This window comes from Varroa jacobsoni, unplaced genomic scaffold, assembly GCF_002532875.2.
Source record: "Varroa jacobsoni isolate VJ856 unplaced genomic scaffold, vjacob_1.0 contig01549, whole genome shotgun sequence".
Classification (NCBI taxonomy): Eukaryota; Metazoa; Arthropoda; class Arachnida; order Mesostigmata; family Varroidae; genus Varroa; species Varroa jacobsoni.
Window position 1 is genome coordinate 65,275 of NW_019214654.1, and position 14,812 is coordinate 80,086.

The window sequence follows — 14,812 nt, forward strand, 5'->3', positions numbered from 1 at the left end:
ATGCGTTGCATTTTATATAATAGTCTCGACAGATGGATGAGTAGACCATATGTATTCAATAAAGTAAGGTTTAGCTCAATTTTTGTTGAACATTTACAATAGGGACTATAATTTAACTTATAAAAATGCGCTGCCTACCATTTCATCCATAACATGTATGCCATCACTAAATAGAGTTTACCTATCTCAGTTTAAACCAATTTTAATCACACTTCTTAATTTTTGAACAAAATTTCTAAAAACATATGTGAGCGCAAATTAGGGCTTGATTTACGTAATACTTAATATATCGATATAATATTTTCTACTCTACAATTATTGATGCTATTGCTACTAACGGTTGAGACACCATAACGTTTTGTTTTTTTTTATTACCATTATTAATAGATAAGTTTGTTTCTTTAATTACAGTTGCTGCTCTTACTCCATTATGATTATTATTCTCTATCTCCTCCATCTGAAGCTTTCTGAGTTTTTGTCACCAGTCTCGAGTTGCGCATCTCTCCTTCGAAGTCACTTAAGCGCTTTCATCTACTTATTTCTTTTAAACAGCAAATCGTTTCCACTGCCAGACTCTATCCGTTCTTCATGTTTGTATTCATTCATTCATCTCCTCGTTCGATCACTCGCACTTCTTCGCACGATATTCGCACACTTACAAGTTATTGTCCTTTCTCGCTTGCTCCCTGCAGTTATCTCACATCCGGCCCGTCGCTGTTCTGTTGCCTCGGTTAGACGTTTACCGTTATTTTTTCGCCGTTTTCTCTCAGTCTCTCTCTCTCTCTCTCTCTCTCTCGCTCTTTGTCATGTTTCACAAATTCTGCGCATCGATTAATGCTTATATTATCGTTGTGTTCATTTTCTCATTCACACGTCATTTCTTGCACTCTCCCTAAGCCACTATTCCTTGCCGCAATAGTCTCTCTTGCTCTATGTATCCCTATAGCGCATTCGTTACCCGCGGTGTTTTTGTTTGAAGTTATTATCATCATCGTCGATAACATCATCATTTTTCATCTCTGGTGGATTACCATCATTATTGTTAATATTATCAGCATCAACATAGTTATTGTCCACATAGTAGTTATTATCTCATAGTATTAACAACATTATTGGTAATAGCATCGTCATCATCATTGTTGTTGTTGTTGTTATTTCTGAATTACCTTTTTCGAGCCTGCAGTTTCAAAATTTTCTTGTCCGTCTTCGTTTCCATGTGTTTTGCTAACGTTGTAATGATGAGGTGAACAGACATTTTCGCCAGTTTGTTGCACTATTGCTTCTTAAATCTGTTCTTCTATTTTTGTTTGATGTATTTACAAGTTTTTCATAACTTGAAATAGTTGTCGATTTGATTCGGTACTTCTCATAATTATAATCAGCGTTGTCCATAATTTCTAGTTTCATCCATTTTTGTTCTGAATTATGCGTTGTCTTCCTCAACTATTTTTCCTCGCCAAACATCTTCAATTATTTTTTATTACTGTTGTTGTTGTTGTGTTCACCATCGTTGTTAGTTTACAGTGTTGTTAATCGGCGTAAGAATATTAATGGAATCTTATGGAACGACAAGGGATGGATGACGTGGCAGGAATCAATAGAGAACATTTTTTCGCATTTTGTCATCACTTGACGGTCCTTGGTGTTAGGGGCGCATTTATTATATTATCTATCATTGCTTATTGACTGTGTACCGTACCACAATATCCATATTTATTCTTCCTTCTTCCCTCTGTTCCGCCGTTGCAACCTATTACGGGACAATGTGTTAATATCGATATAACTATTATTTGTATACAAATCATATATATATATATATATATATATATATATATAGTTTGTATATAGTGTGTGCAAAGTTTGAGTCAACCTTTATTATCCTCCAATAATGCGATGGTGCTAGTTCTGACGATTTGACATTCGTACGCTTTCCTGTACTTCCTGTAAAAATGAACCGTATCCTGCACCGTCTATAACTATTGCGGCATACGGTTCATTTTGTTTGTGTTTACTATCAGAATTTGCGAGCGTTTTTTAAAAGCTGTCCTTTTTAGCGCCGTCCGTCCACTGCATGGCATACATGTAAACACTGTTTAATGCTGTAATACTACTGATGTATGTGTAATGATATAAGTCTTCTATGCACATCACACGATGGGGTCGTAGTCGTTATACTTGCAACAACAACAAGATATCAATGGGGCTCTGTTAGTTGGTTCTTGCCATTGATGTTCATAGTGTTACTAGATATACTGCATCTTTGTATAATGCTGCTTCTGGTATAATCGATATTGCAGTAATCGGCATGATTACAACTCATGGTTGACGCGTCCTTTATTATAGAACAATGCTTGTTGAAATGGTAGGACGTCAGCGGACTTATCGCTTACTTAACTGAATTCTGTGTGCAATAACATTTTCCCGAGTTCCGTTACGCCCCCGGCCAACTGGATCCTGCACTGAGCCTCTCTCATTCCGACACGATAAGCTCTTTTCCGCCATACCATACATTTTTCTTGCCATTAAATAACATAATTAATATATTATCTTCACAATAATACACCAGTCGTCAACGTTGTTACAATGTACAATATGTTCCCCATATACTTTTATATCAGCATCAAATATACGAAAATCGTATAGTGCATCGATATCTATAATAATAATAATAATAACGGTAGCAGTCTACACTCATTCAAATAGCGTACTCGTAATAATCGATGTTATTAAATGCAGGTGTTTCATATTTGGAAAGAAATAAACTCATCTATACTCGTAATATAATCTTTTACATGCATGAGGTGCTAATTGAAATTGAGGCTCTGATAAATTTTGTATCGCTTAACATGGTCGCCTCGTCTGCCACCTCATATATCCATACAGATACGTATTAATCAGTAACAGCAACGTAGGACGTCGATCATGTTCAATGCATGTAGAAGTAGCCCCTCACATATGAATTTCTGATGAAGTCCCATTAATTCTTGTATAACTCGAATCGATCGGTGTTGGAAAGATCGTGAACGTAAAATTCGAGTGAGTTCTTTTGAAACACCGCAGAGCGCTCAGATGATTTTCAAATATCAGTGTTAAAATTTGACAAGGAATGAAACTGGACGAAGGTGAAGCATTCGATCTTGAACGAGCGACACCGAACCGTTATCAGACAGGTACCGCCTAAAAACACAGGTACGATGTTCTAATAGAGCAATAAGAAGCTAAAAGAATGACGATCTACATTTTAGAGTGTCGTGGCACGTTCAGCAGCCAAAGAAAGATTATATACAACAAAAAAGCATTCTCAGAAAGGGCTATCAATCAAGGGTTAGTGTGTTAGCCAGTGCGCCAATTGCCTCTATGAAGTTGGTTTATCAGCAAATTCGTAATGCTCAAAGGAGTAACACCTAATAAATGAAATTTGTCAGTAACAGAATAACCTATGGCCAAAATAAGGTAAAACATTAAGCAATTTCGAGCACGGATGTTTTTTCAGAGAGACTTACATACATGTCTTAGTCGAAGTTTTTGGTGGAAAGCTCTTTTAATTCCAGTGAGTATATAATTACCTGTGGCAGTTGGACGAGCGGGTTATTAGGCTTAAATGCTTGAAAATCTTCGAGAGTCTAGATGTCTTATAACAAATTGCAGTTGCTTAAATATAGCACCGTCCCTTTGATATGCTTAGGTGGTACCCGTGATGCAGTGTTTTCTCCAGAAGACAGATAGCAGCGATATGATCATTTGAAGGTACCAGTGAATTTCTCATTTGTTTAGAACTCAGGGAGAATATGGTAGGAAGACAAAGTTATCCCATAAATATTGATGAAGCCTGCAACCATGATTGTTGCATGCTGCTCTTTTTATTGTATGGAGCAGATCTGGTTGGCACACGGAAGGTGCGTTAGCAATAGATCAAAAATCTTGAATGAGAAGCTTGCGGAGTTGTTGCGCCAAGTTCCCCAGTACGCATGCAACTGAGTGACGTAAAGGCTGTCGTACTTCTTTCATTGAATAATTGAATTCGGAGCGATGCCCTGGATAAACTGGGGTAAGCCCGCGTCTAGGTCAGCTGTTTGAAAGATGCACCCTTCACAACCTTGCGCTTCATTGGTCAACACTGGGGGACTAACAGCACGTAACCCACATACACTTGAAGGTCACTGGCTCATCCGCGTAACGTATACGTGAGCTGGCAGGCTTTTTATGTTACGTCATAAAGCTATCAAGAGGGCGCAAAGTCAACTTTTCTCAAGTGCTGCGTGTGTCTGTGTATCTCTAAGTAACATTTGTGTATAATTGACACAGAAAAGTCTGCACCTTCTACGAAAGAATCACATCAGGGATAGAGGCTATCAAACTAGGGAAATCACCATTATAGAGAACGGGGCCTTCCAATGACCTCTGACAAGAATGAGTGGTGCTTTTTGTCCAGAAATTTTGCGTACTTTCGTGCCGCTGTGGAGCTTTGTCTGTTGTTTCCAGATGATGTAGTATACGATAGGTTCACGAACTATGTTTTGGATTATTGACATTTTTGCGAAGTGGGACGCGTTTATTTAGTAAAACTAGATGCGGGTATACACGTTTTACAGGGTGATCTTGGTTTCTAGTAGATTAACTTAACTTACCCTTTTTCTTGTCGGGAACTTCAAAGGTTTATCTTCATTGCATAGGTCTGTATATAGATAGTTTTCTGTGACCTCTATATTTCTCCTGTTTTACTCTGTCTTGATATCTTTCACCGTTAGGTGTCTATGGTTCTCGTCTATTTAACGTTGACATTATATTCGTAGAGCGACACGGTATCTGGCAATGCAACAACAATTAATCAAGTGCTGCCATCTTACCTACGAAAAGCTCTGCCAATAGGATCTGAACGAATCTTAACATTATCATTAGAAGCTCTGTAAGTTGCATTTAAATTAACTCCACTTGTAAATCGCCCAGTGGCGTCAAAATTAATGCTGATTTGTTTTCGTATAACAGCAGGGATAACTTAAAACGTACCTAGTTGCTGTTTTACTTTTTCTATCCGAATTATTTCAAGCAAATCGTTGTGGTAAGATTTCTTTTTGAATTTATCATTCATTTTTAGCACGAACAGTTTGTAATCTGGTTTAGCCGTTGTTGTTGTACTTAATAATGTTAGCTCTAGGACTGGGGAACTAGCAGTATGGCAATTCATAAATATTATATATTTTACATTATAGTTATTTGCTGTCCTGTGCTGAACCTGTCCAGGTAGATAGATAGCCTTTGTGTAGGCCATTCATTTCAGGTTCCATGTTTTTACATTCACATGTCCCTAAACGTCGTCATGTAAAAATTAACAGTTGATTGATGATGACGCTTTGACCGAAAAAAACCAACATGAAAACGAGATAGTTTCATTTAAGTAGCGGCACTGGAACTTTCGTTTATTGGAATACATGGCGCCATTTGCGAATATGCCCAACGGTTGTATGCGTATCTTATTCATTTTTGTGATCTTGGTCTATAAGCATTGTCTTAACCAGCATTCCTTTTCAGAAGGAGCGCTAAACGTATCCACGAAAGTTAGATTAGCCATATGTGGCAGATTTTTATCTCTGTGCAATAATAGAGATTGTTCTGAAAAAGGATAGTTACGTAAATATATCATTATTATCTAAATTATAGACATTAGCAGGGAATTACAATTCATTCATCTGCCATTTGTTGTTTATATGAAAATCGTCTATATATAATATGATAGACAGTCAACGTGCTGCTGAGCTTTGTTCAGATAAATAGAATAGCGAGCAGGCATTATGACCAATCAATTAATGCCCTCTATCAAACTTGAGTATCAGATACAGTTGTAAAGAGTTGTCGAAGGCCTGCACCAGGCTCACTTCACGATCATCTTGTGAACTTTTTTTACGCCATTTATCTGTTTCCCCTATGTGGAAGAAGCGAGAGACTAGCGTACAGCTTCATCGCTTTTGAAATAGAGACGCGCGTATCCGGCAGGTAACAGGATCGATGAGCTGAAGTTGGTGGAGTTGAATGAACGGTATAGTAAGCAACGGATGTACACTTATGGACTAACGTTATGTACATTTCATGTAGTCCATTAATCCCTCTAATTAGCCAGCCGCTTCCAGTCCGGTCATATATAGTTTGGTTTTCAGCAAAAGCGCAGGGCCCAATTGATTACCCTTGTCTGTGTCGTTGTGCCCTTGTTCACTTTATCGTTGCTAGCCGAAGCAACTGTGACAAGAAAACGGAAGAATGAATGAACAAACATGTTGAAACATGGCATATGAGATTAGGACGTTGATTTCAAACTATCTATATTGAGAACAAAATGGCGATTGTTTCAGTTCATTTTCTGGAGTAGGGCATACCGCAGCGCAATACGATTCATTTACTTCTTTATAATCAGACTTATCTAAATATTGAGAAACATCTTAGAAATAGATCAGCCAATGAATTCCGGACGAATCCGACCCATGGATGTTGCAGTGCCCGCACCGGCCTGAACTAGGACATCGGCTCTACGAAGTCGAAGAAATACGTATTATGAGCAATCAAGTTGATGTGTACGTTGAAGCTCGTTTACGTTATCGACCCATGCCGTCCTGTGCTCCTGCTGCTGAGACGAACCGGGATGTTTGGAGAGAAGCTGCCATCGGCGTGCCCAGGAGTGTTCCTTCAATTTTTCTGTCGTCTTTCAACGAGACTATGTTGAAATGGCCTTGAGCCACCGATTGACTATCGTACGAGATCCTACATTACAATATAATGGAACAGCGAACGCCCCCGGGCAAGTCTGTTTTAGACCGAACTGGACTGTATTTGTAACATTGCTGTCATTGTATAACGGCAAATAGCCCTTGACGCTGATTGTTACTATTATTGTAATAATGGTATTTATTATTGTCACATTATGTCGTCACGTATCTCATCATCAGAATACATATGCATCAGAAGTCTTATTTGTTTGCCCCTCACTATACCATTATCCTATTTTCTTGAGTACTGTAGGATTTAGCTACCAAAGAATGCCTAGTATTACTTATTGGAATTTGCGAATCGCTTAAATATGATACGCTTCACTTGCTACGTTACCATCAATAGTCTTACTCGCATTTATAGGTTTAGTACATCATACACAGCCACTTATTTGATTTGTATTATTAGACGTAATATGTTGAGGGAAGGTTGTTTCTGTGAGCGTGTTTGTAGGTGTGGGTGTGTGTGTGTGTGTGTACTAAGTGATTTTAACTAAAGGTTTGCTTTGTACCGTTTGGAATTGGGCCGAAGGCCCGGGGCACCCCGTCGTTGCCCTACGGACATTCCGCTTGCCGCTGTATCATTACCATTTCTAAATGTCAAAATTTTGTCCATCCTCTACGAGTATCCGTGTCCTCCAGCCAAACCGTATACAATTGACTCCAAGTATATATATGTGGGTTATTTTGCGCGCGCTCCTTTATACTGAACTCGTTCGGGTTTCTTGCTTTGTGACGTATATATTTTCGATGATTCAGTAATGCAACGTTTCGTGGCAAGACGAAAATTACCGACAATCGTCAGGAACTAAATGATAAAATAGCAAAAGTTTAACGATCCGTGTTGTTGAACGACAATGAAAACTGAGCATTGCCGACGGGGGCCCACTGTGAACACTGGCGCAGTGCACGCTCTGGAGAATGACTGAGCCGTATTTCTACTGTTGTCAGATGAAAATGTATCTTTATCTGCTTTTTTTTTGTTAGTCATTTTTGTCATCCGGTTTCAGTTCATCTGATCACTTCTACTTGTGCCAAGTGGTAAAAATCTGGAAAATGGCAGAGAACTCGAACGGATGCAACATGTCAAATAGGCTGCCCTTGTTTCGTATCAGCGCTAACGGCCACTAAGTACAATCAACGCTGAAGTAGCTCGCCATTAGCATGTATTCTCAGGGTGTCAGCCAGGTCTAATGTCGCCTTTGAAATTATACATCCATTTATCGGTAGATTTTTTTCTATCATTCTCATATCATTATGATAAGTTCAGCATGATATTTTCTTATTATTCATCTCACCACAAAACGCCAAGCCTCTAACATAACCCTCAGAGTAGCTCTTCAGCCGACTTCAATGCTGACTGATATCTTCGTCTGAGCTGACTTCTCGCTGCAGAACGAATGGTGCTTATTTGTGCTCTGAATTTCGTGTTTCGCGCTCTTTTTTTTTTTCTTTTAATTGGGAACAAACAACATCAACAACCGCGTAACCGATGAGACAATATGAGCTGAACCAATCGTTTCATAAGCCCCGCTTAACCTTCACTATGTTGACTGGAGCGAACGATTTATCGTTGGGCATTTTACGGAATTGACGTGAGAGACGTAAACGTCAATCGCAGCGTCAATTTCTGATCAAACGAAGGCATTTTTCTCAGAGCGTTTCCTATGAGTGTCTTCAGCTGTATAGAACGCAATGCGAAACGAGTGTTTCCGTAGTATCATTACACGCATTTATATCTGTTACATAGACGAAATATGATTACTATTATTATATCTATATATATTTTTGTGAGGTTCCATAGCGTTGCAATCGGATGCAATTATGGTGACAGTGTGAAATACGTATGACTGAATAAGGATGACGTACGACGTCCAATCAAAGCAGAGATAAAACGTAAAATTCTAATATAGGTATAAATAGACTAGAACTGACGTCGCGGCGGGCGATCCTATTAAGTCGAGGTAGCATACGATCCGAGTGATAATCATTCCCACACATATCATAACTCCCACATGCGGGACGCGCCTCAAGGACTATAGTTGCCAAAGTTACATGCGTGCTCGCGTACTATTCAACTGTACTGGTACGAGCAGCGGGCGAGCTATTAACAACCACTATTGTGTGTGTGTGTGTGTGTTTAATAAATGCGGTAGGTCAATTGCTATGATATAATCCTGTACATGTCTATGTATGTGATATTGTTTCTTTCCTTTTTGCTTTTTCCACCTACCGTTATCAATATCGTCTCCTACCGATTCTTCGCCTGCGTTACTCTTGAGATAACGTATCACCACGAGCCTCGCACGGGGAATGAACGGCTCCCGCCAAGAGACATCCTTTTGCTGTTTCTTCTTTTGCCTTTTATTTCGTATAGTTGGTATCATTAATTGATTAGAATTACGTTAGACCATATAATTTCGGCATGATTATATCTTTTGAATCAGCATTGCAGGTAAATGTTGTCAACTAAATCGTTTTTCATTTGCCTTTGTGGCTAGACACCTGCTGACTGCAGTTTGAATCCATAGGGGCTGTCTTATACTTAGACTGTTACTGTTAGGTATATTAATATTTTTTGATTTCATATTGCTATCACCTATCCATTTATCGACATTTGTGCAGTTGTTTTTGTTACTATCAATTTATAAATAGACGCTACCTCCCCCTCCCCATTCCTCGCCATTTTGAAACGCGGCACACGCTTGCTCCTGTCACATTCTATATATTGTCTGTCTTGTATGTATAAGGAAGTTGAAACGATATATTCATGTGAGCTTGACCTTTTGTGTTTCCTCTAGAACGTGTCAGAGCTTTTCTTTTTTTTTTTTTTTTTGCTTGAAACTGTCTCAGCCAAATTTACAGATTGCCCTAAGCATTTTTGTTAGATCGGCGCAAAAAGCTTGTAGCAAAATGGGGTAAACACCCGTTAGATGTACTGATATCTCATGCCTACATACAAGATAGTAATAAGAAAGTATCGCATGAAGAGATTACTATCTGTACGTATATTTAATGATATGATTTATGTTTTATTTATCTTGCGCATCCTTTCTCTTTATTTCCTTGTCGGTGGCTCCTCAGTGATAAGGGTATCAGTAATAACTGTTATAACAGTAGTCAAAGTAAAGATTGCTTTAATTGTCTGGCGCTTGTCGATAAGTTTATCTTTCGCTCTCCCGTTTATCGCTTTTATGTATTCCTATTTTGAAAGAGTAATGAATGGGGCTGGAGATATCAAGGATGTTAGCGTTTGCTGGAGTTATTCCTGGTAATGCCTCGACTCTTGTTGACTAACGTTGTACCGCCTTTGTAATTTCCTCTATTGTAGCAATGTTATAGCAACATATTTATATAATAATAATAACAAGAATATTAATGGCTTAGTCTATGCTCTAGCTGTTGTTCACCCTTCTCAGGTCTTTCGCTTAGTAATTCCTTTGAGGTATACAGGAAGCCAATATATACATACTGCCACCAAGCATAATGCAAGCGATAATGGTAATTTTGCGTCTATATTGCTTTTTTATATCATATATTGGCAATTTTTTCCAAAATAAACAAAATATTCTAAGTATCGTATATTTAATGCATTGTATAAAGTATTGAAGGCAACCAACCATGTGAGATACTAGGGGAATCGAACTTGAAAGAATATCTATACATCTACCTCACTCAGTATGTCCACAAGTAAGTTGCTATGCAGATAACGATAGTTATTGACAATATACTGATTTACTATACGCTATTAAAAATATTGATTTCAATCAAGTACGTTTCGCCGAGCATAAGTATACCTTTTGGTATTACTATGACACGTATCGAAAACCGTTGTCCGCACAGTATTAGAGAGTACCACCTATAGGGTCCCGTTGATGATTCGAGTCCGTAGCCACTCGTATGTTTGGATACTTCTTCGCACCGATAAGGGCGACGGCAGCGGTAAGGGTATTCTTTAAATGCATGGGTTACGATGCGACATCTCCGATTTTAGAAAAACAATACGAAATTTAGCGGACCATAAATGTCAAGTGTGATTTTACGGGGATGGGCGGCAAACATCTATTATCAAAATTCTCGAACAACCTGCAAGAACAACAAAATTTCGCATTTGTTCCGAGCCTTTCATTTGTAGTAATCTGAACACGACACTTCCATGTTTTCGGTCTACGTTGTCCCTTTACATGGAGCTTTCTGTCTACTGTGACGCTGAATACGTATCGCCGATAAACGCGACAGGTAGTAGTTGATGGCGAGCCATATGATAAAACAGTGATTGTTTTTATAAACAAATGCCATTGCGGCTACGCTTCATGCAGGAAAAAAAATAGGAAAAGAATCTCGTGACTGGGCTCAGATTCATTGCAGATCAGGCGTTGAGGTACCGACAACCCTTGACATCATCCTAGTCTACCATTGTTTGTCATTTCATTAGTATTCATTTTTACTTGCTTCCGTGTAAGCGTAAGATTATTATGCATTCTTCATCTGTACATCGATAAGTGTACTTGCTAGAAAAGTGTACCAAGGGCCAGCCAGCATTACTCCACGACCCTATGGTTACAAATTAAAGATTGATTTATCGGTAGCAAATGACACATACAAATTAGCTGGAATACATACACCGATTAGACACGCTAAGATAGTTGTTTGTCTACAGTTACAGCAATAGCGGCAGCTCGCTCTTGTTCTCTATCATTTTAGATTACCACCCTATATATATAATGGATTTATTATTGTTACTGCAGCAGTAACAACAATAACAACAACAAATCTTCCATAGTGCTTAGCTGTTCTGCTAGTTTCCGACTCACTATCGAGCTGAAGGAGAAAAGAAGAAATTCGCTTGTTATTTGCCCACGTATTTGTCCGTTTGTGTGCATCCTGTATACTACTGTATGTGATCGTAAATGTAAAATTTGTCTAAGCTGTACACACTACATTTTGGTAGGGAAACGGCGGTGATAGTAGGTTATCGGCAATTGGTCAGTCATGGTTAGGTCTTGTAGTGACTTGGAACGGTCGACGCTCGGCCTCAATAAGAACAAGTCGAATTTCGAATAAAATGTATAGCAAGTGAGAGCTTGTGAGACTATGGAATTGTATGAAGGTCAGCCCCGTCATGCTCGACCAACGTACGCCTCCATCCGATTATCATAGAGATTCGATGCACCAGCCAACCGATCCTGTCTGATCGGACACTCGTGTGTTCCTTCCTTAGATCGGGAATGTTTTCATTTTTTCAGCCAAACTTGTAGGCAAATACAGACTAGCGGGGCATCGTAACTTCGACGCGCATTGCCGCTTATCCATCACATGCTTAAAAAATTTATTTTATATTATTACGTATAGATGTATTCGCTTTTCCGCGCCAAGTCACTTACAAAGATCACCTGGAGTGATTAGCCATCATTGTGGTAGATCATGTCTGTAGAACGTTGCGGAAGGTCCGGTCTTCATACCGGATGAGGTGTCATTGAGTACGATTACTAATATGATTATCATTATTGTCATGTGAATCGATCTTACAAATGTGCCAACGCTTTCCCTTATCTAGCTAGTAAAAACGAAGTCATGTTCAGTCTACGAGGCGATCGATCAAGCGTAAGTCAATCAACGAAGTAACGAATGACAGGCAACATTGTCATAGACTAGCTCATCAGCTTTGCACAGTTCGTGCGTATGTTACCGTCCAATACGATATGAAGACATCACAATCATGAACTTTTCACGCTTAGACTTAAAATCCAATACGACGAGGATGGCTCAATTCGCGGCCATAGCAACAACTTGTTGTCGGCACTACCGCCGTCCTCTTCTATAGAAATATATTCGTAGATGTAAACCATGTTTCTAACTAGACATTATATTCTTCTGTTAATTTCTATGCATTTAATAAATATCATTCTTTGTTGCGTATGGGTTACGTTTCATTGTTTGTTTGCACTATGTATATCAATTATGATAATTGTCGTTCTCCTGAACACATTCATTGTTTATTCCCTTCGTCGTCGTAGCGTGATCTCTCTCTAAGCTTGATCAGCCAGAAATACTAAGTACAGGCTATATATGTACGCATTTGAAATTATATATTCTACATATAACAGTTGTGTAGATAATATCTTTAGTCTATTAGAGCGCGAAACATATCTATTCATTATTCAGCTATATTTTACAACAACAGCCTTTGTTCTGCTGTTCGTTCTTCCGGAGAGGATCTCGCACAGAAATTTCATCTGAAGTTACTCTGCACCTCGCGGTTGTTATTATGTTAGCAACAGATCTGCTAACGCTGCCTACGAATGTCTGTATCTGATACGAGATGCTGTTCCTTAGGTTAATCGGCCATTGTTTGTTGTCGTCATCTCGCATTGATTTGTGTGTCGTTGACCCATGTTGATGGGCTCGGTCATCTTTTTGAGGGTGTCTCATGAGTGTGTAACGCGACCACCGATTTGAGGTTCTAATGTCAACAGACGGTTCTTCCGTTTTGTCCGCACAAGAATTAAGATTAGTTTGTTTGTTTGTTTGTTAAATGCTTCTGGTGTTCGCTGGCGTCTTCATCACTTCGACCAGTGTCGTCGACCTTAGCCGTACTACGGCTGGCTTAAGTCATCTGTTTGGCTGTCGTTTTGTTCACTTATTCTCTTTTCTTTCGTAAGCTAAATATCGTTGTCTGCCTTTAATGGGCTTTCTAATAACAGGTTATATCTGGCTGTCATTAGTCATGTTCCGATGTTCCAACTCAACTCCGGCGGTGGTTGGTTCGTATCTATAAACATTAGACCATTCACGAGCGCTTCGACGACAACCGGAAAATTGGCTGTTTTTGGAAAATACATGTTCACTGCTTGCGGCGTCTTGATACCATAAGAAATTGGCGTGGGACACACTGTAGGTAAATGAGCAAATTGAATAGAATAACGCTGAAATGATTTTTCCATGCAGCTAACATGGCTGTCAGCAGATGGATACCATTCGAAGATATCTGAAGCACGGAGGATGCGCTGGTAAGCACCAGCGTGAATGGCTGTAAAGGCCACTTTTGATCGAGCAACCAAGATGGATCAAGGGCCTATCCACACACTAGCTTCACCTAAACAGAAAGTCAGTGGGAATTCTTGTGATCGCTGGTTCGTATTCGTTGTTTGGCTAAAGACCGTTGTGTTCCCCTATGAAAGCGTTATTTTCATCGTTGACGACGACTGCAGGAGTTCGGTACGTGTGTGATGGTATCTGCTGTTCGTATTTCAAATCAATTGTTGCACCGCAAAGACATTTAGGTAAATTGGCTGGTTCTAAGTTGAGCACGTGCGACAGCGACGAGTTCAACATACGTAGAGTTCTATACTCTAATAACAAGCAGTTACTTGGTCGCTTTATAGTGGTACGGTAATTGTTGTTATAGTAGAGTTCACAGACTGGAAATTCGCACAGACACCTGGTCATCTGTCGTATGTGCCTGTTCGGCCTCCCCGCCTGGGCTGATGTTCACCACGGCTGTGGTGACCCCGGATGGGCTCGAGCTCATCGTGGCGACGACTGTTGGAGCTGGCAGGGGCTGGTTGAGACTCGATCGCTGACTGGCTGCTCTCCCACCGCCGGGGCCGCCCCCGGTACTGCCACCACCTCCGCCCGCGTTGCCACCAGGCGCTCCGGGTGTCGCGTTGGGCTCTCCCCTCAGCAATAGATGGTCTGACGACGTAGCGTTGCCGCGGTTCGTTAGACGAACCTGTACGTCGCTCAGTTCCTCATCAGTACGACCGGCCTCCGAGTCACCGCTACCCGAACGCTGAAGGAAAGGCAAGGATTGAGATTCCAGGATGGACAGGAGCCAAAAGGGGCACACGGTGCGGAAAATCAGGACAACGAACACGAAACGCAAAGGGACGTAGAGGGAGAAGACTGATATAGAAAAGGAGTCATTATAAGAGTATACGTAGAAAAGAGAAAGCAGACGTACAAATACAAACGTCACTCAAACGAACAAAGCAGTGAAGTTAGATAATAGCACCAACATTGCAAAGACGTATTAGGTTGTGATCATGGCAGATATA

General features: G+C 39.9%; 1 protein-coding gene across 1 annotated transcript; it reads right to left on the reverse strand.

Moving 5' to 3' along the window:
• Nucleotides 1-334: 334 nt before the first annotated feature.
• Nucleotides 335-14,547, reverse strand: LOC111272080 (potassium voltage-gated channel protein Shal; the record flags this gene model as incomplete). The annotated part of the gene is given in 1 exon segment (XM_022853275.2): nt 335-14,547. A coding segment is annotated over 1 exon segment (378 nt), but the record flags the coding sequence as incomplete, so codon positions are not given.
• Between the last annotated feature and the right edge of the window lie 265 nt (nt 14,548-14,812).